Below are 24,458 nucleotides of genomic sequence, written 5' to 3'. Positions count from 1 at the left end.
ATGGACCTTTTTGAATTGTCTTAGATTCTTGCTTGTGTTGCTGTGAAGAGCCAAGTCTATCAAAGTCAGTCATCCCATAATGTGGCTGTTACTGTGTACATTGTTCTCCTGGTTCTGCTCATTTTACTCTGCATCAGTTCATATAAGTCTTTCCTTGAAGTCCATCTGCTCATCATATCTTATAGCACAATAATATTCCATTACATTCATATACCACAACTTGTTCAGACATTTCCTAATTGACATCCCCTCAATTTCCAATTCTTTGCCACCACAAAAAGAGCTGCTATAAATATTTTTGTACATGTAGTTCTTTTCCCATTTTTATGATGTCTTTGGGATACAGACCTAGAAGTGCTATTGCTGGGTCAAAGGGTATGCACATTTCTGTAGCCCTTTGGGCATAGTTCCAAATTGTTCTCCATAATGGTTGGATCATTTCACAACTCCACCAACAATGTATTAGTGTTCCAATTTTCCCACATCTTCTCCAACATTTATCATTGTCCTGTTTTGTCATGTTGAACAATCTGATAGTTATGATGTGGTACCTCAGAGTTGTTTTTATTTGCATTTCTCTAATCAATAGTGATTTGGAACATTCTTTCATATGACTATAGGTAGCTTTAGTTTCTTTCTCTGAGAACTGCCTGTTCGTATCAATAGGAATTTTTTTTTAAATCCAGCCCCCAAATCCCAAGATATCTTAAAAATGTAAATGATCAAAATTTATATACATGTAAGGATATGGCTTCCCATGTGGACAGAGGGAAAAAAGGAGGAAAAAGAAGGAGGAGGAAGAGGAAGAGATTAGAGCATTGTCCAACTCAAACTGGCAGGTTGAGTCCCCAGGGGACATTTACTCCTCCTCCTCACAGGTTGTTGTTTATCCTTTCTTCTTGAAGAGGACCAATGACATTATGAAGGTGATGTTTTGACTTGCAAGTAAATTGGATTTAAGTAAAGCAAAGCTGCGTAAAGTCATCAGCCTCACTCTCTTCTCCACAGTCATCTGAGTCCAGTGATAACACATAAGTCAAGATGACTGGTGATGGCCCAGGATGCAGTGCGAGACATTGACCTTTTAGTGAGGCAGTATAGAAAAATAAGAGAAGAAGATTCAGGACTGAGTCTTAGACATACTTATTTATATGTATGTTGTCTCATTTAAATATAAGCTCCTTGAGGACAGAGACTGTTTTATTTTCATCTTTCTATCCCCAGTATCTGGCACACAGTAAGTAGGGTCTCAATATCAATAAAAGCTTGTTGAATGGACTGATTATACTATAGAGAACGGTTATATTGTCTACTTCTTTATCTGTGATACATGATGTTGCTTAGCTGTGGGGTCCCTCCTACTGCAGTCTGCAGTTACTAGAGAGGGTCAGTTCTGATCTGAACATTACCTGCTAAAATCTGTAGTTTTGGATGGAGTTTGTAATTTTACACTACCCAGAGGTTCTGGTTAAATTTGATCCCATGAGATGTCTAAGAGATTAATTGGAAATCTCAATGGAGATGCTGGCAACTATTCTGATCAGGAGCATGGGCAGGAACTCCTAAGTATGAACCTGTCATCTCTGACCAGTCCTAGTGCAATGTAGATGAGAGTGCTTCTCTAAATCATATTACTTGGTTTTAATTGTCTGTAATGTAAAATGTTACAAAGACAACATAGTGGATAGAGTGCCAGCCTCAAGATCAGGAAGAGCTGGCTTCGGTTCTGACCTCAGCTATCCAGATGACTCCCTAACAGTATAAATTTCAGGAAAGATGCTGATCTGCATTGGTAGAGAGAGATTCCTCATTGGCGGGTCCCTATACTAAAAAAAAAAAAAATTCCCGGTCTGGCAAAAAAAAAAAGTTTTGCTATCTCTAAACTTTTCCCCTCCCTCATAACCTGTGCAATTTCCTTGTAATAAATAACACTGGCTTGAAAGAACCAGTGGCCTAATGGAATACCAGGGAGAAGTTGACTTAGACCAATATGAAATAACAGATTTTATCTAAAGTGGCATATAGTAGAGAGACATGGAGTTGAGAGTCAGGAAATCTGGGTTTGAGCCCTAGTTCTGTTAATAACTAGCTATGTGATCTTGGGTAAGTCACTTACTCTCCCTTGACCTCAGTTTCCACACCTGTAAAATGAGAGTTGGCCAAAGAGGAAAAGAACCCATGTGTACAAAAATATTGATAGCAGCTCTTTTTATAATGGCCAAGAACAGATAACTAAGGGGAATGGATGCCCATCAATTGGGAAATTATTCAACAAATTACAGCAAGTGAATTTATTGGAATACTGGAAAACTGTTGTCCCATGGAAATGATATAAAAGACAGTGTCAGAGGACCCGGGGAAGATTTGTATGAATTGGTGCAAAATGAACAGAACAAGGAGAATAATTTCCATAACATCATTGTAAAGATAGACAGCTTTAAAAGATGTAATAACTTGATCAGTATCGATTATGGTTCCAGAGGATCAACAATGAAGACGAATGCTACTTACTTCTCAACAGAGAGATGACAGATTTGAAATACAGAATGAGACATACATTTTTAGACAAGACATTTTAGACATGACTTAGTCAAGTGGGGATCTGTTTTGATTGACTGTGTATAATTGTTACAAGGGTTTTGTTTTTCTTTTCTTTTTTTTCTCCAATGGTGGGGTGGGAGAGAAAGAAAACAAATTATTGTTAATTTTAAAAAATACATTTTTTTAAAATAAGAGAGTTGAACTAGATGGCCTTTAAGTTCCCTTCCATCTCAAATACTCTATGAATCTTCCCTTCTTTATAGTCACCCTCATTTTTCAGGTATTTGCTTATCCTTAAAAAGTACCCTATCTTTTGACCCAGCAATACCACTTCTAGGTCTGAATCCCAAAGTGATCATAAAAACAGGAAAAGGAACCACACATACAAAAATATTGATAGCAGCTCTTTTTGTGGTGGCAAGGAATTGGAAGTTGAGAGGATGTCAATCAATTAGGAAATGCCTGAAGAAGTTGTGGTATATGAATGTAATGGAATACTATTGTGCTATAAGAAATGATGAGCAAGTGGACTTCAAGGAAAGACTTACATGAACTGACGCAGAGTGAAATGAGCAGAACCAGGAGAACAATGTACACAGTAACAGCCACACTAGGAGATGACTGACTTTGATAGACTTGGCTCTTCACAGCAACACAAGAATCTAAAACAACTCCAAAATATTCACAATGGAAATTGCTATCCACATCCAGAGTAAGAACTATGTAGTCCGAATGCAGATTGAAACATACTGTTTGCTCTCCTTTTCCTTTGTTGTTTTGTTTTATTGCTTCATTCTTGTGGTTCTTCCCATTAGTTCTATTTGTTCTTTCCATCATGACTAATGGGAAAATATGCTTAACATGAATGTATATGTAGAGCCTACATTGGATTATACTCCATCTCAGGGTGGGGGGAAGAAGTGGGAGGAGGAGAAAATTTAAAACTCAAAATCTTATGGAACTGAATGTTGAAAACTAAAAATAAATAAATTAAATATAAAAAAAATTTTTTAAAGTATCCTAAGACTTCATTGTCATTGAATTTTAAGCACCTTTTAAAAGAAATTATAAGATGATTACTGTCATAGGCCTATAATTTCATTATAGTGGGTACAACCCATCTATGCCTTCTTGTAATACATAATTCTTTTCCAGAAATCTTCCATAATGGACTACCAAATACAGTATCATAAATTTTGAATTGGAAAGGCCTTTAGACACCATCTAATCCAACCCTCTTATTTTACACATGAGGGAACCTGAGGCCCTTCTATAACTCTAATTTTCTGGATACTAGTACAACACAGGTTGACATGGCCAAAAAATCCATTCATCTCCAGGTGACCAGTTGACTAGTAGTATGTCTCTCTATAACTTAACTTTTCTCAACTTCAGTTTCCTCAAATAGAAATTATAATGGCTCTTACTTTATAAGGGTTGATATACATATATATATATATATATATATATATATATATACACACACACACACACACATACATAAATACATATATATCATATGTTATATATAAGGATCATATATGTATGATATGTTACACATATAAGAATCAAATGAGATAATGCATATAAAATACTTTGCAAACCTTAGAGTGCTATAAAAATGCTATTATCAGTCTATCCATCCTTAATATCATAATAGCTAGCATTTATATAGTGCTTTATGTTGGAGCTGTTGATGGAAAATGAAGTTACCTAGAAAGATATTATGACAAAAAGAAAATAGTCCTGGTACTCAAAAACCTGGCATTCTATAGGGGAAATAACATGTACATAGGAATTGAAATTGCAGAATATAGGCAATGTAAATACAAGATCCTCTGAGGGATAGTGGGAAGTATTAGCAGCTAAGGGAGTCAGGAAGGTCTTATGTAGGAGGCAGCTCTTATGTTGAAGGAAACTGGGGATTCCTAAGTGAGATTGGAAGAGAGTGCATTCCAAAAATGAGGAACAGCCATGATGTTTCAAGGAGATGGAATATCTTATATAAAGAATAGCAAAGTTGAAGCAAAGACTACACGGGAGAATCATGTGTAATAAACCTGAGGAAATGGGTTTGAACCATATTGTGAAGGGCCAAAAAGAGGAGTTTGTGTTTTATCATAAGGGGCAAGAGGGAGCTCCTGGAACATTTTGAGGAGGTGAGTGATGTGGCCAGAACTATGAATTAGGGAAGGTAGACTGGATGGTCAATTAAGACTTCAGGGCTGTCTCACAGGCTGGGGAAGGTGAGATTACAGTAGGTCTATAAGAGAAGGCCTAATAAGTAAGCAAGTGGTAAGAGAAGACCTAAGGATCACAAAGCTAGTTATGTGTTGAAGGAGAGCTACAACCCCACCCATGGCCATTTCTCAGGTATCGTCTTTCTTGATCTCTCTGAAATATTTGACACTGCCAAACCATCTCTTCCTTTGTACTCTCTCCTACCTGAGAATTCATGGCCTTGTTCTCCTGGTTCTTCTCTTCCCTCTCTGGCATCTCCTTCTGAGACTCTGACCTTAGCCCCAAGCCATTTGGCCATATTTCTGCAAATTTGTCCTTAAGCAGACACTCCTGGCATGTCTCCTTCCCCAGTACATTGCTCTTCCCTGCTGGAATGTAAGTTACAGGAAAAGTTAGAACAAGGAGAACCAGTTGTCAGCATCAAAAAGGGGTCCTAGCAATTTCTTCAGCCTCAGGAAGACCCAGGAGGAAGTGTTGCCCCTATATAAGAGGTCTGTATGTAATAAACTGGTTCGTTTTCCATACCATGTTATTTTAGCTGAGTGTTGGCTAGAGAATGGGATTCATCTAAATGCGAGCTAGAAAAGGGCCTAATTCAAATGGTCTCAGATTTATAGGTGTGGGGCCATGAGCCATTATGTTAAAATTGATAAGCCTCCATAACTTAATCTGGTCTTTCTGTCCTTAATTGACACGTGGATTATATTAATAAATTGGGGGGGGTGAAGATTTACTTGGAATGAGGTAATTATCCTGCAGTCTCTAATAAAAGTTTAGTTATGGGTCTCTAAAGTCTCTCCTAGCTCTAAATGTATGATCCTGTGATCCAAAGAATCTCCCAGAGGTAGCTGTGTAGGATTACCCTTGGCTATTACCAAGCACACCTAAGGCAGTGGGTGTGGGTGAAGCAAGTTGTGTTAACATTCTCCAGGTATTCTTCAGTATGCATTTTGATAGAGCACATCCCTGGGGTGGTGGGGTGAAGGGGCAAGGAAGAAGGGCAGAGACGTGGAAGGAGGAGAGAACAAGAAGGAATAGTTCCTACTATCGTCCTATTCAGTGTGGAAACATTTTTATCTTGCATGTAACAACACAGTTTTATTTCTGGGCTCAGGGGTGCTAGGGTTATTCTTCCTTTTCCACGAAAGGGCTCCCTCAGCTTTGGGCTCACGCTTATGGCTCCAGATTCAATCTTAGGGGATGGTGACCTCTAGGGAAGGATTGGGTTCTTCTACTTTTCTATTCTTCATGAAGCTCTGGGGAGAATTACTTACAGCTTAGGTCTGGCTCAAGTCTAGCAAAAAGGAAGTAGAAAGGTCCTCTGGGTACAATGGAGAGCTGGTATGGGGAAGCTATTTATTTCCTCTACTTGAAAGCAAATGTTAAAACAAAGAACAAAACACAAGATTTAAAAGTGACCTTTGGTAAAGGAGTAACTCATAATTATAATTATATTCTTCTGGGATGCTGATGATTAAAACATCAAAATGTGAAGCATTTCGCAGGACTGCTGAATAGGTATTTCACCCTAATCTCATCCCTGCATGGTTTCCCTCAAGGTCTATGTCTTTTGGCAAGCAAGACCAGGGCTTGGCCTCCTCCGAAATGTTCAGAAAGGATAAAGTCACAGGATTCTTGCTCTAAAGCAAGAAGGAAGCTTCTCATTTTGCAGATGAAGAAATCCCTATCAGAGAGACTGAATGGGTTGCCCAGGATCATACAGCTTCAGTTCATTTGCCTAGGGCCACACAATTAATTAATTTGCATGGGAGTCAGGGCTCAAACTATCTTGCTTAGGATATTTAACAGTCATCTATCTGGCTGTTGGTGGTGTTTCTAACTGTCAGCCAAAGGAAAAATACCATGCCCAGATATCAAAGAAATAATGGAATTAAGAATAAACTTAGTTATTTTTGTTATGTCTAAGTAATGTTGGCTTATGCATAGAAATGTATTTGATAGTCACTCTGGAAAACACAGAAAGCTTTTCAGGACAGACAAAAAAAATTTCCTCTTCTATATTCTCAATCATGATATTTATTGGAGGTTTTAACTAGGTATGGCAAGAAGGATCTGATCCTTTCAGTTGTCTTTATAACTGATAACAATTGCCCCAATCTAATTAGTCAGGTGGTGATTAAAAATTATTATGACCACCAAAATTATTGAATCAACTTTGCAACATGATCTCTTCCTATCTTAAAGATGACATGAACCCAGCTGTACCTATGTTTGAATGTGCAGAACCTAAGATAAAGAATTTATTTTTCATTTTGCAGTTGTGGTAAGCACCTATGTGCCCACTATGTGCCAATCTAGCCCCAGGAGATATGGAGACCAAAATGAAACAACCCCTCCAAATGAAACTCCCTCAAGGAGATTATATTCTGTCAGTGAAGACTGCATACACACACAGACCCATGCATGCATACACATATACATAACAAATATGAGGTAGTGGAGGGACCACAGCTGGGGAGATAAGGACAAGCTTCATGTTGAAACTGTGGCTTGAGTTTTGAAGTAAAGGAGGAATTCTGAGAGGAGAGGGGAGAAGGGGCTATATTCCATGCATTAGGGAGAGCCTAAAGTAAAAAACCCAAATCTGGGAAAGCAGAGTGTCCTGTGTGAGGAAAATCAAGGTCAGCTCAGCTGGATCTGAGAATGCATAAAGTAGAATTATAAATAATAAGCCTGGGGGAAAAGCAGGTTGTAGCCAGGATGTGAAGGGCTTTTAATGCCAAACCAAAGAGTTTATGCTAGAGGTAATTGAGAGTCACTAGAATTTCTTTAGCGGGGAGGCTAGAAATAGAGCACTGGGCTTGGAATCAGGAAGACTCATCTTCCTGAGTTCAACTCTGGCCTCGGACACGTACTAGTTGTGTGACCCTATGCAAGTCACTTAACCCTGTTTGCTTCAGTTTTCTCATCTGTAAAATGAGCTGGAGAAGGAAATGGCAAACCACTCCAGGATCTTTTCCAAGAAAACCCTAAATGAGGTCACAAAGAGTCAGACACAACTGAAAATGATTGATCTGGGAAGCAAATGATCATATGCTGTGCTTTAGGAACTTCACTTTGGGATGTATTGGAGAGAGGAGAGAGGAGGTAGGGAGCCTAATTAGGAAGCTACTGAAATAGTGCAGGCAAGCATGATGAGGGCTGAGTTGCAGGTGGTGGCTATGAAAACGGAGAGTAAAGAATGGATAAGAACCACTGTGGAAGCAGGAAACGTAAGATTTGGTAATTGTTTGGATGTGGAAGGTGAAGGAGAAGGAGAAGTAAAGGATGGCTTCAAGGGTGTATGCCTAAGTGAATGGAAGGAGGGTGGAGTTCTTGATAGAAGGAAAGAAGTTGGGAAGAGAGATGGGTTTGGGAATGGGGTGGGGAAATCAGTACAGATAATGAAATAATAGGATCAGAGATTTATTTAGGAATATAGGTTTAATGCTGGAAGGAATTTTAGGGCCATCTGGTCCAACCCTCCAATTCACTCCCTCCTTTACCACATGGATGAGAAAACTTCCCAGACAGGTTCATAAGATGAAATATTTAAAGCTGAAATGCACTACAGAGGACATTTAATCCAACTCCTTAATTTTACGTGGGATGGAACGGAAGCCCAGACAGGATAAGAGATTTGCCTCAACTTAAAGGCAGATCCAGGATTTGAACCCAAATTCTCTGACTCAAAATCCAGGGTTCTTTGTACTATACAATACATACTTTTCCCAGAGTCTCACAGGTAATAGGGTAATTTCGATGCCTGATCTAAACTTGTGAATCTCTCCTCAAACAGTTGTTTCACCCTGTGGGTTTTCCCTTCAACAGTACTATGAAATGAACTTTTTCTTTGATCGATTCCATTCATCTCTTCATATTTGGAATTTGATTGCAGTGCCACAAAAGCAAAAGGGGCCCTAAAAGGGAAAGAAAAGGAAAATGGTGGGAAGCAACAAGCATTGAGTACTTGGGAAAGTAGATATCCCAACCATGGCCCATGGTTCATACCTTTGAGGAGAAGATGTATGTCAGGCTTGGGGATGAGTACTTCAGGAGGGAGTAGAGACCTGGAACCCTGATAAGAGCCTAAGAAAGCAGAGAATTTTAGAAGTGTTATTTCTCAAGGCCATGCTAATGTACTCTGCACAGTGAACGAAACATTGTAGAGGGCTTGTTATCTAGGGAGTAGTGACAGATGACATAGTTCCACGATAGTTCATTATTTTCCGTAGCATTTGAAGATTCTGAAGGTCTTTTTAAAATCCTGGTTGGTAGAGAAAAAACTAATAAAGAAAGCAAGGATTTCTTTTTCTTTTTCTTTTTTTAAATACATTACAGGAGTCTAAATTAGATTTAACTAGTATGGTGAGCATGACTAAAGAAATTCATCTTTTTGAGAAGGCCAAAGTGAAATATTTTGGGAAGTCTTTCAGGCTAACAACTTGAAATGGCAAGGAGAAAGAGAGGGAGAGAGAAAAAGAGAGGGGTGGAAGGAAGGGAAGGAGACACAAGCATCAGAAATATGGCTGAGCTCTCCTTGGGCTGATTATCAGGACTTCGGGGAATGCTTGAAGATTGATTGAGTTGGAAAGGTGCTTGGTAACTTGTCAAACTGACCTTTGTTTGAAAAATGCCTTTTCAAGAGTACTAGAGACAAAACCACTTGATAAAAGGATGGACTAATTTGAAAGTAGTTAGAAGAATGAATCATCACCTAAAGCAACAACAACAATAAAAATAACTGAAAAATTATGGTAATCAATAAGCATTTGTTAAGATCTGACTTGGTGCCACTGAATGCTGGGGAAACCAAAAAAAGGCAACCCTCCCCCAAAAGAAAACCCCAAACCAGTGCCTGCCCCTAAGGAACTTCCTTTCTAATGATGGAGACAACATACATATAACTGTATCTATACAAGACATAAACAGTGAAAGTGGAAAGTAATCTAGGGAGAAAGGCACTAGGAACTGGCAGGAAAAGCCTCTTAAAGATGGTAAAGAACATGATCTGACAGGGAGCCAAGGAAATCAACGCTTAAGGCCTAACAGGGATTTACATATGCAATCTCATTTGTTCCTTTAGATAACCAGGTCAAGTAAATACCACAGATATTTTCTGATGCTTGTGATCCATATTTAAGACCCTGGCTTAATGAAAGAACCAGAAACGTGTTCGAGGTGCAGGAACCATTTAGTAATGTTATGGGGGTGTGACTGTGTATGACGTTCTGAACCTAAAATATTTCAGCCAATTTTCTGCCTTCTTTTCATTTTGACTCTCTCTCCTGCCTCAGGACTCTTCGGGGAGGGGGACCTTTCTGGGGATACAGTGATATGAGAAGGCAAAAGTAAAACGTGGCAGAAAGACTGATGTTACTACTGAGTGGAAATAAGAACATTTGTTCACCTCTTCGCCTGGGGCAATGGCAACCTCAGGAGGCAAAACACCAACACAGCTCTTAGATTTTACTGATTTAGTTAATCAAGAAGTTGTTTCAGTGAAAGGGCTGGCTTGCTCATTGAGAAAGCTAGTCTGATTGGTCATTTCACAAAATCCACAAGTCCGCTGAGTCTAGATGGTTCCATGGCAGAAATAAATTTTATATGTGGCAGGCATGGGGATTCATGCCAAAAGGATTTAGGCAATTACAAACATAATCAAACCTGTCCCTTCTCAGCTGGATACAACTGACTGGAATAGAACCAATGCACACAGGCATTACGGAATGGCGGGGAGGGGGGGGGCCGGCAGAGCAGAGTCAAAGGGAAGAAAGAAACTTCCAGGTTGGAGCACCAGAGAGAAAACTCTTGTCTTTATTTGTATTCATTGCCTTGACATTTATTCTATATATACTATGGGGCTGCTACTTTTCCGGTGATATGTTCCTTGACAGTGGGGATTCCCCCCCCCCAATTCCTTGCATGTGTATCCCCAGAGGCTATCCCCGTGCCTAGCATGCAGTGGTCATGTAACACCTTAGAGCAGATGCAGATGCTGCTAGGCAAATATCAGGAGGCTTAACATAGCCTGAGGAAAGGAGTCCTCACAAACTTCAAGTGTATTGCTGTGACAGATGACTCAGGAAGAATAAGAAAGCCATGACAGGCCACCGGAATTGATCCCTGAGTACCCAGGAGACTGATTCTAAGGAAGGAGTTGGTGGGGAGTTACAGACTCTGTATTTGCATGGGAGACACACTTTATTCATGTTGTTAGGTTTTCTCTAAGTGTGGTACTGTTGATTCTGTGGGTACTGGGATTGAACTTTTGATGTAGAGAGAAAACTGAGCTCACCAGATGAGAGGGTGGTAACTACTGATTTGCTAAGAGGGCTCAGATGTGAACCGCTCCTCTGTTTTTCACATGCTGAAAATAAAACTCTTCTGTGTTTATTGCTTTGGAAAGCTGATGCCTTCATGGGATTAAGAAACCCTTAGAGAGACATAAACCTGATTCTGATGACCTCAGGGGAGACTTTTGAGAAGAAGCAATGAGCCATAGATTATCATTAATCTGAGACACCCCCACCCCCAAATGTTAAACCTGAAGTCAGAAGAAAGGTTATGAGGGATTTATTGACAACACAGGTTATATAGTATATAAGGTATTGTTAGCTGGTAAATGATACAGACTATGTTAACCTTTAAAAACAAAAACAACTGATCATTTCAAAAAGGTAGTGTTTCCCTCTCCTTACTTCCTGACCCTAATCAAGGAAATGAGGAGGCAGCTAGACTGTGTAAGGTACATAGAATGGATCAGGAATGAAGAGAATGAATACTTTTTGCAAAGAAAGACAGTATACTCAGAACAGTCACTTTGCCCACATTTTTTGATTGATGGAATGGTCCAGGGTAGAGACATATGTGAAGCTTGATCTGAGGGTTTTTTTTAAGGGCCAGTTTTCATGGATACTTGTTTTTAGTGGGCCCAAGAGAACATCCATTTTAACAATGAATTATATTAACTTAAAATCAATGATATTTCATTGCTTAAGTATCTGGTATTTTTGTGTGGTTATTCACCCATGAAGACTGTAACCTCTTGGTACTTTTATACATAATCACCTTGAGTTGCTACAGTTGAAAGACATCCCAGGAAGTGGCACTGAAAATGAGAATGTGAATAGGCTAATAGATTGGGATTTATTCTGGTGGCCGGCTCCAAATTCACCTGAGCAACCTCAGCCCCCAAGCAATGTGGTGTAAAAGCTGGGTTCAGAGCCACAGTTCATCACAAACCAATCTGTCTGCCTAAAGGGGGCCTTGCCTACCTGCCAATTCAAGACCTTCAATTCTGGCCTCTGGTGACATGAGCTGCTCAGCTATGATAGACAAATAGCAGCAGGTGACCGACTTGACTTCTCCTAAGTATCAGAAGGAGGAATGGAACAGGGATTGGAGCTCTGGCAACTAGCCATGGGTTGATCCATTATGAACTACCAGCTGAGTGAGGCTAGTTACTTCTATGTTGAGATCAGGTGGAAGTTACCCAAAATTTATGGTTCTTCTTTGGATAGATTGAGATTGGCTAGTGAACAGGCAGCTAGGTGGTCCGGTAGATAGAGCACTGGGCCTGAAATTAGGAAGCCTTGAGTTCAAATGTGACCTCAGACCATTATTAGTTGTGTGGCCCTGGGCAAGTTACTTAGCCTCTGTTTGCCTCAGTTTCCTCATCTGTAAAGTAGGGATCATAATAGCACCTGCCTCCCAAGGTTCTTGTGAGGATCTGATGAAAAATAATACTTGCAAAGCACTTAGCATAGTGCTAAGCACATAATAAGTGCTATATAAATGTTAGCTATTATTAAAATAATCCTTCAAGCTGGAGAGCTTGAAGACCCCCAAGTCTTTTGACACAACTCTTTGGCTTTATAAACAAGTCTTTTTGAATACAAATTAATATTTACATAGAGTACAAATTACAGATTAGCAATAGAAGCTCAAAACAAAAATGCTAAGACCACAGGAGTTGTTTATGCTCAGTATCTCCACTTTCTCACCATCAATTTGTCCTTAAACCTCTTGACATCACATTTTCCTATTTTCTCAGAAGTTACCAAGAACCTGCCAAATGCCAAATCCAATGGTCTTTTCTCAAGCCTTGGCCTCGACCTTTGCAGTATTTGACACTATTTATTACCTCTTTATTTTGAAAAACAGTAAAATACAATGGAAAGAGTTTCATTTCTGAGGTCAGAGGACATATATTAGAAACCTAACTCTGCAGTTTAAACTTATGTGACCAGGGACAAATCATTCCATTTTTCTGGCCCATGGTTTCTTCATTTATAAAATAACTTGCTGATTTCTCAGGTCATTTCCTGTTCTCAATCCTATGATCCAGCTCCTTTTAAACTTAGCTTGACTCCTCTTGTCCATCAGCTTTGGGGGAGGGAGGAATCAAATCTCCCGTTTTCTTTTCTCAGTGTCAAATCTTTCCAGGGTCCTGTGCAGCTCAGATAAGTAAGGCCAGTTTGGGATCCACAGCCTCCATGGCTACTGCCTCAGCTCCTAGCTCTTCAGTACTTCAGATGTACAAATCATTTCTGTGACTTACTTCATTAGCGGCCTATTTCTGAAGTGACTTCCTGAGGGATTTGGGCCCTTTAGATCAAAGCTCCTCTTTCCTCACTTTTATGAGATGGAAAAGACAGTGTGAGAGAAAGCTACTTATTTCCCAGTTATGTGACCCTGAGCTAGTTATTTAATTTCTCTCAGCCTTAATTTTCTCATCTGTAAAATGGTGACAATAGTATCAACTCTCTCACAGGTCACTGTGAGAATCAAATGAGAAAATATAACTGTAAAGCACTTTGCAAACTTCGAGGTGCTATATAAATTATTATTACAAAGAGCATTTCTGGTTCAGAGAACTGCCCCCTCCCCAGGATTCTCTCCAATCATAGGTTTTCTCATCTTTTTTTTCCCTTCCTTTCTGCTATTTGCAAAGAAAGAAAAATAACCTACCTTTCTTTTTCTTTGTAGTGGAGCAATCTGAATTAATTTTAAAACAAGGCTTAATTAGTTAACTGGCAGGGTCTCAGTAACAGACTAGTCTCTTAGAGAGCATATATCTATTGCTTATATCAGAACATCCTGAACAAAATGTAAATCAATCAACAAAGCATTTATTAAATGCTTGTGTTCTAGGAATTGTACTAGGTTCTGAGAACCCAAATTCAAAGAACGAAACAATCCCTAATCTAGAGGAGCTGATCGTCTAACATCTGAAAATAGGTTAAAATTGAATTTGGGGACAGAAATGTCAAAAAAAACAAACAACACTTCACTATATCAACTTAACTAAAATACTAATAGTATCACAGGATCAAAGATTAAGAGTTGCAAAGGATTTCAGAGGTCATCTGGTCCAACGCTCTCATTTTACAGATGTGGAAACTGAGGCCCTGAAAGATTATGACTTTTGAAGGGTGACATGCATAGTAGACAGAGGGGCAGACTTGGAGTCAGAAAGAGCTGGCTTCAAGCTCTACCTCTGAAACATACTACAGTTCCACATCCTGACTTTCCTCATCCTGGCTTCTATATATTGCAGATAGGCATAAGAAATTAAGTGGGAATTTTTTGGGAGTTTTGTGGAAGCTGCAGATGACACACAAAGGCCAGCAGATAACACAGAAAAAAAGTTTAGAAACTCAGAAATGCATAAAACATATGCATAGTATTGTATACTATCAACACATTTTATCTGTTAATGCCATAATAATTCAGACTTCTCCTCTGGCACAAAGGGAGGGTAGGGATGGGGCCACGCTCCTAACCCCCACGGTGAGAAAGGGATAATTGTAGTTGTGTATTCGTGTGACCCAGACAATTCTGTAAGACTTTGTGCTGGTGGTGAGTTGCTCTCCTCCAGCAGCTGTGGGGACTAAGCCAATCATGTTTCTATCACATTACATAAATAAGGATAGGGACTTGAACTGATTTCTCTGGTATATTTATTATATAAATATATTATTAAATTACACTAATGTATTATATTTAGAAGTATGAATGTGTTTGGTTATGGCAACTGAGAATCAAGAAAAGTGAAACAGTGTTATGTAGAACTGAAAACTGGCAGAAGAGAGCTTTGTACAGGAGAATGCTAGTCAGTGACCTTGGTCACTGAATGTACCATTCAGTACTGAGAAGCCAGACCCACACGTCCCTCCCAAGGCTATTCAATGCCATTTATCTTTTTTTTTCTTGATCTCTATATTTTATTCTTATTCCCTTCAATTCCTGAAATTTACTTAGCACTGTAAGCAGTGCCAATTCTTCTTTGATTGCTTTGAGTTTCTGCCTTCTATTTCTATGAGCAGCCTTTTCAGAATGTTAAGACAAGAGTCACGACTTATCCCCCAGTGAGTTTTTTAAAAAATGAAAAACAGAAGATATTGAAAGTCTATTTATGAAAAAGGTCTATTTGTGTCAAAAGGTACCCAATCACATTCCAGCATTTCCTTTTTCCATATCATGTAATTTTCTTTTGTCTTTTAACATAATATTTCTAAGGTTTCATGTATTTCTTTACCTTTTCTTCTCATCATCAAATGAAAATGAGTCCCCTGTAGGGAAATTCGCTGGTTTTGTGGAGGAAAGAAAACAAATTCAAAACAAAGTTTTGAAATGTCCCTTTGGGCAGGATTCATATACTTCACACATCCAACTGTATGATAACCCATCTGAAATGATGTAATGAAAATGAGGAAAGTATTGTGACTTGCTCTACAATATTCTCCTAGTTTTTCTAAATGGCTAGTCCATGTGAAATTGGGATCATTATCGCTAAAAAACAAACAAAACCAAGACATCAAACCGGAGAAGGCAGAATTCATAAAGCTAGAAGAAAAGCCCTTCCAGACTCAGATCCAAATGGATCAATGCTAGTTATTGAACACTGTTTTGTTGTACATTGCCGTAGCCTCTCAACATTTTGTACAACAATTATACAACAAATTTAGAAGCTACAGGACAGGTCTGGTGAAAAAGATCTGGGGTTTAGTAGACTGCACGTTCCAAATTGAGTCAACTGAGTATGAGACAGCATTGAAAAAAAATCCTAATGATCTCCTAGGCTGACCTAGTGTCTGGGAGACAGAAGGTGACAGTTTCGTGAGCAGAGGTTGGGTTGGGTTGGGTTCTGAGAGTCACATCTTCCAAAAGGCACTTGGAGAAACTGAGGAGAGGAGGGACCAAGGTGTTAAACCAGGAGAAGTCTTAGCAGGCACCTAAGGAGCCCTTTTTTTATGGACATTTAAGGAGATCTTTATTTAAGCATCTGAAGGGCTACCACTTGAAAGAGGGATTCGTTTTGTTCTGCTTGGCCCAAGGGAAGTACTAAAAGTAAGGAAGGGAAGTTGTAGAGAGGCAAACTTTGGCAAAATAGAAGGAAATACTTCTCAGCAATTAGAACTGTCCAGAAGTGGAATGGGTTAGCCTGGTGCCACATGCCTGTGGTCTGACTTGGTTGATTCAGGAAGTACCGAGTTTCTTCTCACTGGAGATGTTTAAGAGGAAGCTGGAAAGGTCACTTGTTGGTCATTCCATGGAAGAAATCCTTAGTATGGTAGAGGTTGGATTTGATGTCCTCTCAAGCTCTACCTCCTCCAGGAACATGCATCCAGATTTGTGGCACCACAGTGGGTTTGAAGCCCCTTCAAGTGCAGAAGGAACGGGGGTTACCAGGAAATCAAGCAACCCATATGCCATGTGAACTCTGCCAGGGGATTTTTATGCCAACCTCACTTGTTTAGACTACTTTATTTTTACAAGTCAACAAAATATAACAGGGTAGAGATCTGAGTTGTGATTTCATTGACATAGGGAACTCCCAGATATAGGAGAGGGTGCACCTTTTCTTCTGTTTATGGTCTTGGAGGGTTGCTTAGAACACTAAGAGAAACTGCAACTTGCCCAAAGTTACATGGCCAATGGCAGAAAGGCAATTTGAACCCTGGTCTTCCTCACATCAGGCTGCCTCTCAGTATATAACACTGCCATAAAACAAAGAGAAGACAATTAAAAGACAAAATAAAAGTTATCATTTCCTCTAGAAGGCCATACATGAGGCCTGGGAACTGAAAGGAGGGCCCAAAAGACCTCTTTAGACTTTTTTTCATTAGCACATTAATTTGTTTATCAGATTCACTAATTATCACCTTAGAAAGCAAAGAGGGAGCCTGGCCCTGACCCGATGAGGTATGGGATAGAAAACAGGAGGAAGGAAGGGAGGAAGCAAGGTAAGAGCAACTAAGGCTGCAGGGGAGAAGGAGTCAATTAAATTCCATTCAGGAATCATTTTAAGTTCTTACTATGTCCCAGGGACTGTACCATACACTGGGACTATTGACTAGGGACAATGACTAAGGAGAGAAGGCCAAGTGCAGTATTCCTGTGGGGGCTCTTTGTTTCTGGGCAGGGGAATGGGGGAGTGAGCTCCTGATCTAGCTCCATTGGCCTTCAGAGATCACAGTTCATTGTTACTACTGTAAAAACAGTGACATAGTACATAGAGTGCTGGAGAGAATTCTGGGAATAGATTAGGAATCAAGATAAAGATTAAGTTCACACCCTTCACCATTTTGCCTAGGGTTGGGACAGTTTGGGACAGAATTTAGCATGCAACAGGGGAAAATAATTCAGTTTGTTTCTACAATTCTGTTTAAAGCTACACTGAGAACTTGTTTCACAAGTAGCTTTGATTATAATGAAAGACCCTTGAAGGTTCTATCAACTCAGTTAGTACCAAGTGTTTGAGAAGGCACATTTGGGAAGCAAAGTGGCACTGGACTCAGGAGTGAAAAGTTCCTAAGGAGGAGGTGGAATTAGATGATTTCAAAACTCCTTTCCAGCTCGACCCCTATAGAGCACTACGGAATCAGGTCCTACTTCTGCTACTTAGTAGGCACCTTACCTTTGACCAATTACGTAAGCTTCTTAGACCTCAGCTTCCTCATTTGTAGAATATGGGTCATAATACCTAGACATCAATGTTTATGAACAAGCATTTATTTACTAAGATGTATACACATATATGGGATTAAGTCAAATGCTTAAAAATTGGTGAGGACTCCCAAAAGAGCTTTTGTTTTTATAGGTTATAAATATATATAATTAATTTCTACAGGACTGGAAATTAAAATGTGTTACTATTAGTAATTCTTATTTGTTTTTTAGTCAATTAGGGTTAAGTGACTTGCCCAGGATCGCACAGCTCGTAAGTGTCCAAGGCAAGATCTGAAGTCAGGTCCTCCTAACTCCAGGGCTGGTACTCTATCCACTGAACCATCTAGCTGCCCCTATAAAATGGGTTTCTATTATATGAAACGTTTTGACCTCATGGACCCTGCGAAAGGGATCCTAATTCACACTTTTGACAACTAACTGCTGGTTTACATTATTTAGAGATTTAAGGTTCACTAAGTACTTTCTTCACAACCCAGTGAGATAGGGCAAGTTTGATCATTCCATTTTACAGGGGAGGAAAGGGAGGCTCAAACTGATGAAATGATCAGAGCTATAACTAGGGCAGGGCAACCAGAACTTTGCTTCAGGGCAATGACATTTAGAGGGTTCTGACAACATTGCAGTCTTTCCCCAGCACAGAAAAAACTGAGGTTAACACTTTGTTAGCTAGAATAGTTAGTTAAAATAGGAAGCTATCAGATGGCCTACTTTTTCTTCAGGTGCCACACTACCGAAACTGTGGTACTCTACTCTTCCATTCTTTCTCTAGAAGCAGCCTCAAGGAGTCTTGGAATTTCTTCACTTGTCCTTGCCCCTCCCTTGCAGTTTTTTAATTGACTTGAAGACATCAGCAGGTGTAAAAATTGCTTTAGTGATGGGTTTGAAAGTGACTACTGGTCGGTCACTGTATCAGTTCACAACGTTTGGAATTTATTCATTAAATTCATTATGTGAAAATGCATAATAAAGTAAAAAAGCACAATACAAATATACTATTAGAATAGCAGAGTAGAGGGGTAGATTGTCTTCATTATGTGTAGTACTCAATATCCTATTGGCTTCTAATAAAGTATAATTCTTGATACAGCTAATTTTAACCTTTTAAGAATGCTTTAAAAATAAGCCAGGTTAGGGAGGGTTATACAGGAGTTAATGAAGGAGGATGGTTAAGAATGACAGAAAGCTTCCAAGCTGAAGAACAGAGGGGAAAAAAACCGAAAAGCTGGCGGGGGGGGGGGGGGAACTATCTGCACAGCAGGGGGTTGGGGGACAGCTAATTTTAATGAGAACGGGCAGGGCTGCAGGGTTGCTTGGGAAAAGCATTGCATCAGTGAAAACAGAGTGGAGGTGATTTGCTAAATTGGATGATTAGAGTAAATGACTCCCCTCAGTCTGAATTTAATGACAGCATGAAGTTTCCAGGGGGGGGAAGGGGAAGGAGTGGGGGAGCATTTAGGGAGTTATAAATATGAGTCAGTCCAGCAGCAGCTGAGAAAATAGCCACCAAGTTTGACTGGTCTGAGCGATTTCACGTCAGGCTTCCCCTTAAAGGTGCTTGCTCCGAGACTTCAAGTCAAGTAACAGGCACAAAAAGGTCGCTGTCATTCAGCTGCTGTGTGAGCACCTCAGAAAGGTAACGCACGCGTTACAGGGTCTGTCTTTTATCGTGTGTACATCGCTATTTGCATGTGGTCTCTCTTTTCTGAACTCGAGCTCCGGGGGGCCAGGTAGGGTGCTTCTCCCTCCTCCCACCCTTTTTCTTTTTCTCCTTTGTTTTTCACGGTTTAGAGTGAGCGCTTAATAAACACTAATTGATGGACCTAAAGGCGTGGCTCGCATCCAGGGGAAGTCCAGAAAGAAGGTGTAAACAGCAGCGGGAGAAGGGGAAGCGGCTGCAGCCCCAAGGGAGGGAAGGGAGATGTCACCCCGGGGCAAATGCTCCCAGGGCGAGTGCATGCCCCAGGGACTGAGCCGGGCTGGAAGCCCGCACCCGCGGGCGGGGGGCTGGGACGCCAGGGCGAGGTGGGGGCATGGGGGGTGCTTTGGACCAGACAAAACGGGACGAGAACGAGGCTCGCAGAGAGCCGGGGGAGGGAGAGCCCGAGCCTGGGATTTCTTTCCCGCGTTGTTCCGCGCGCGCACGCGCGCGGAAGAAGCTGGGGGCGTTTGACCCCGGGAGGGAGAGGGGCAGCCGGATGCACGCTCAGAAAGCCAGATCCCCAGATCCCCAGATCCCCGAGAGCAGCGCGGGTATGTGGAAGTCAGAGAGGGGAAGGGGGAGGGAGAGCCCGGATGCGTGCGGGAAGGTGGCCCTGTTGCTAAGGCGCCCAGCTCCGGTCCCGCCCCCCTCCGCGTTACCTGGGTGACCGCCGGGGGGAGGGGGTGGGGGTGACGGGCACTTACGTGCTGACGCTAATTGTATATGAGCGCGAGCGGCGGGATCTTGGGTCTTTTTTAGCGCCATCTGCTCAGGGCGCCGCCTCCTTCTCCTCCTCCTCCGCCTCCTTCGTCTCCTCCCGCCGCCGCCCTGAGTCACAGCCTGCGCAGCTCCGGCCGTTTGGTCCCTACAGCAGCCGCGGGTAACGGAAGCGGGACGGGAGGGGAGGGGGCGCGCGGGGGCTTCCAACGGCCGACCGGGCCGAGGTGGGGGGGCGGGAGGATCCCGCGGGCTCGCCTGCCTTGCCCGGGCCTGGTCCGGGCTGGCCTGGTCGGGGCCGGGGCAGGGTCTGCGCGCGGACATGGGAGTGTCCGGGGCCTGAGTCTCGGTCGAGGCCGACCCCGCACCCCCGTGAGGCCCATGAGCCGCAGCCCCCTGACGAGGAGCCCGGGCTCGGGCTGCTGTGGCCGTGGGAGGGAGGGGAAGGCCGGCGGGGCTGGTAGCCCGTGGCCACGGGAGCACATTCCGCGCGCGCGCGCGTGGCTAAATCTGGGGGTGGGGGCGAAGCCGAACTGTTCTGGCGCGCACGACCCCCCGGGGAGAGCGTAGTGGGGGCCGCTGCACCCTGCCGGGCCCCGCGTCTCCGGGAGGCGGAGGCAAAGTTGGGGTCGAGGAGGAGGCAAAGTTGGGGTCGGGGCTGAGGCGACGTTTGTCCGCTGCCTGCAACACGTGGTAGCGGCTGCATGGCCGCCGACCGCCCGGGCGTGCTGCCCCTCCTCCTCTTCCCCCCAACACCCTCACCCTCCCCAACCTCATCACCTCCCTCCCCCATTTCCCCCTTTTGATCATCCCCTGCCTTTACCTCCTCTGATCACCCCTTCCTTCCCCTCCTCATCACCTCCCCCTTACCCCCGTCTGATCATGCTTTCCCTTTGCCCCTTGCCTTCCCCTCCTGACTCCCCCCACCCCTTCCTTTACTCTCATCAAGAAACCCTGAGGCAGTTGAAATCTTTGCCAAGAAAAAAAATAGTAAACATCCTTTTTGACTCTGAAATATCTCCTCCCCGTGGGCCTTTTGATTAAACGCTGGCAAAAGACCAGCCATGCTGATCCTCAATTTTAAGTCCTAGGGAGGGTCTAAAAACTATTAGCAAAAACTTGTAACAGAAATTTGGGGCGCTGGTCTGTCTCCCTGTCCCAAGTCAGCCAAATTAGAGTGCTTTGAATGTCCGGAGGAAGGAAAGCACAGTGGCTAGTAGATAGAGTGCTGGACTTGGAATCGAGAAGACCTGAGTTCAAATATCATACTTGGCTGTGTGACCCTGGCCTGGTGGTTTAACTGATTAACGTCACCGTGCTCTGGACATCTCCGTGAAGTTTGCAGAGAAGGGGCTACCTTGCATTGGTAAGAGGTAGCAGATTCTTTCTTGGGAGTCTTCTGTAACAGTGGAATTATATAGGTCCTTCGTGTCCTTATCCCCCTTATTAATAAAGTTGTGTGACCCTGGATAAGTCCAGTATCTGCTCTGATTTGCTACATCTGTTAAATGAGTTTTAAATCTGTAATCGTATGAAGGCTCCTGATTTGTTAGAGGGATGGGGTACTAGATCAATGATTTTCATTGATGTAGTGACCTAGGTAAATTTAAGTACCGTTTACCAAGGTCAGCACCTGCTTGGATCCCTAAGAGCACCAACAGGTTTTGTGACTTTTCAGCTTACATAGCTACTATGTCTCAGAGAAAGGACTTGAACCTAGATGTTATAGCTTTCCAGACCACCTGTAGCCACTACCCAAGGCTGCTTCTCATTGATTAAATAGTTTTTTTTGCCTTTCCAGGTTAGGAAGTGACTACTCCAAACTGGTGAAATAAAGTTGAAATCTTTTTCTTTTTCAGCTTGTTGGTACCATTATTGTTACTGATCTCTCAGTACATTTAATTAGAATGACCAGTTCCCTTTGGGGAGGGCAGGGTAAAACTTGACCTGTTAATTTTTTTGGTATAGGAAACTTCCTTCAGGGAACTTCCTCTACCATTGTAGATCTATACCTTCTCAATAACTTAAAAGTCATAGTTGTCTGGGGCACTAATAGGTTAAGTGGTTTATCTTGGCTTGAATTTGAACCTAGGTTTTTCCTGGCTCCTAGGTCAATTCTACTGGGCCACATTCACTTGATATCCCTGAAAAATTTGTTAGGGAATGCCAACACAGACATTTTTTAACCTAGTCTTGGCCGATTAATTAATGTTGCCTCTGGGCTCTTCACTAACGCTATATGTGCTCACTTAACAGAAGCAAATCCTGTGTGGTTGGAGAAGGGATGGTTTCTGAGGAGTTGATTTGATAGATCAAATATTCATACAAAAGAATATGTTGCAGAGTTAGGTTTGGTATAATAAAAATCAAACTGTTTAAATGAACATTTCGTCCATCAGAGAAGATTCTACGTTTTGTATATAAATATGTGTGTGTGTGTACACACACACACACACACACACACACACACACACACACACACGCAACCTAGACTATACTATATATACTATAGTATACTAGAGAAACCTAGTATGACTGGAATCTGAAGGGAAGCTAAATATTACTTGGAAAGGTTTTAGGACATTTTTTGTCATTACAGATGTCTAACTTCACTGCTGGGCCTGCTGATTAAACTCTCCTCAGACCAACAGTTGTTTTTCTTGATTTTTTTTTCCTGGCAGCTAGGTGGTGTGGTGGATAAGAGGCCAACTTTTGCTTGGAGTGAGGAAGATGGTGTTTTTAATCTTTCAGACACATGCTGTGTGACCCTAGTCACAAGTTATCCCATGAGTCTTTCCTCGTGTGTAAAATGAAGGGATTGGTCTTAATAAGTCCACATAAGTCCCTTTCAGTTCTAACTCTATGATTCTGTTTCTCAATTTTCTAACTTGTACTAAAAGTAACTAACAAAATACCAGTTTTATAGTATTTTGTTTAGATGTATATTGTTAAGACAGCTGGAACTAAATGTAGTAAACAAATCATTGTTTTGTGACAAATGAGAACTGGTCATTTTTCAACAAGCATACTAGACCATGAACACCCAAATAATTGTTAAACTTCAGTCAAATTGGAAGCTATATGTAATAGATTTATTGATCAACATATTTGAAACTCCCATTTTGGAATTGCCTTGAGAACCTGTTTTTGAATTCCTCTTGGATCAACAGTAGTATTTTCTTGTGTGACTTAGGGAAGTCACCTAGCCTTTTCCTCAGATTTTTTTTCTGTAAAAGAGAGGGTGGCACTAAATGTCCTCTGGTATTCTTTGTAGAACTAAATCTGTGAACCTTGACAGACTTGTCTTTGGAGGCTTTTGACATTTTTTTTTTAAACAACTTGAACAACAGATTCTGAAGGTATTTCCAAGGAGTTAATAAATATTTAGAGCAGTGAAAATATTGCTGGAATGAGTATATGGCTTCCACAGTAACTACTTAGAAGAGTATGGCAGTCAGGTAGTATATCCGGGTATGCTTTCCTTAAACAAAATATTGTCATACATGTTTAAGTACTTTGATTCATTATATGCCACATTTGGTGGGCTTTGCAATTTATGCATCTTGAGTTTTAATTGATTCAGCTTTTTTACCCTCTGGTGCATTTAGTTATCATTTTATCCAGCTCAGCCATTTTTCAATTTATTGTTGAATTGTGACTTGGAGCATCATTGTAAGAAACTTTACAGCTGAAGGAATAGATGAAGTTTGATCAAAATTGGACTGTAACAGTTTGTAAAAGGAATTTTTATAGTGGAAGGAATCAGTTAAAGACTTAAAGGGGTATTAGTCTTACGTCATTGAGATACTTTTTAGAAAAATTTAAAATTCATGTTGAAAGTAGGTTATTAGCTAATTTTAAACTGAATAACATAATTTCAATCAGAGTTCATTATTTCATCTTTTGTTAGGTGTATATATATATATATATATATATATATATATATATATATATATGCCAACCAATCAATCAGTATTTATTAAATTATATGGTATGTGCCAGACATTATGCTACATACTAGACATAGATATGAAAATGAAAAGTTCTCTGCCCTGTTCGTCATTAATTTAGCAAAGTGATTTAAAATCAAAAGTGTGATAGTCAATAATGCTGAATTGGATCCCATCCCGTCTGTCCTAGTTCTCACCATTTGACTGTAGGTAGAGTGCTGGGCCTGAAGGCAAGAGGACCTGAGTTCATATCCTCCTGCCTCAGACATGGACTGTGTAACCTTATGTATATCACCTAACCTGGGAATAATAGCACCTTCCTTATCAGGTTG

The 24,458-nt window shown here is 41.2% G+C and overlaps 2 protein-coding genes across 6 annotated transcripts in view; one reads left to right on the top strand and one right to left on the bottom strand.

The window, feature by feature from the left end:
* Positions 1-7,934: 7,934 nt before the first annotated feature.
* LOC110195930 (uncharacterized) lies at positions 7,935-20,675 on the bottom strand. Its single transcript, XM_078146342.1, has 3 exons — positions 20,164-20,675; positions 8,794-8,871; positions 7,935-8,702 (listed from the first exon to the last, which is right to left on the bottom strand). Exons 1-3 carry the CDS (start codon positions 20,498-20,500, stop codon positions 8,650-8,652), a joined length of 468 nt encoding a protein of 155 aa, XP_078002468.1. The 5' UTR covers positions 20,501-20,675; the 3' UTR covers positions 7,935-8,649.
* The window catches only part of NAP1L1 (nucleosome assembly protein 1 like 1), a 26,112-nt gene continuing 20,925 nt past the window's right edge, over positions 19,272-24,458 (top strand). For 4 of the 5 annotated variants that reach the window (XR_013482779.1, XR_013482778.1, XM_020968873.2 and 1 more), the window contains exon 1: positions 20,249-20,339. The gene's annotated coding sequence lies outside the window, so the exon portion shown is untranslated. Of the gene's footprint in view, positions 19,394-20,248; positions 20,340-24,458 lie in introns of those variants that run through there. The other variant, XM_020968872.2, reaches the window with a different exon arrangement.

Source organism: Phascolarctos cinereus, unplaced genomic scaffold (genome assembly GCF_003287225.1).
Source record: "Phascolarctos cinereus isolate Bilbo 61053 unplaced genomic scaffold, phaCin_HiC Scaffold_1;HRSCAF=81, whole genome shotgun sequence".
Classification (NCBI taxonomy): domain Eukaryota; kingdom Metazoa; phylum Chordata; class Mammalia; order Diprotodontia; family Phascolarctidae; genus Phascolarctos; species Phascolarctos cinereus.
Note: the sequence above shows the minus strand (reverse complement) of the source record. Positions and strands in the feature narration are given on the sequence as shown.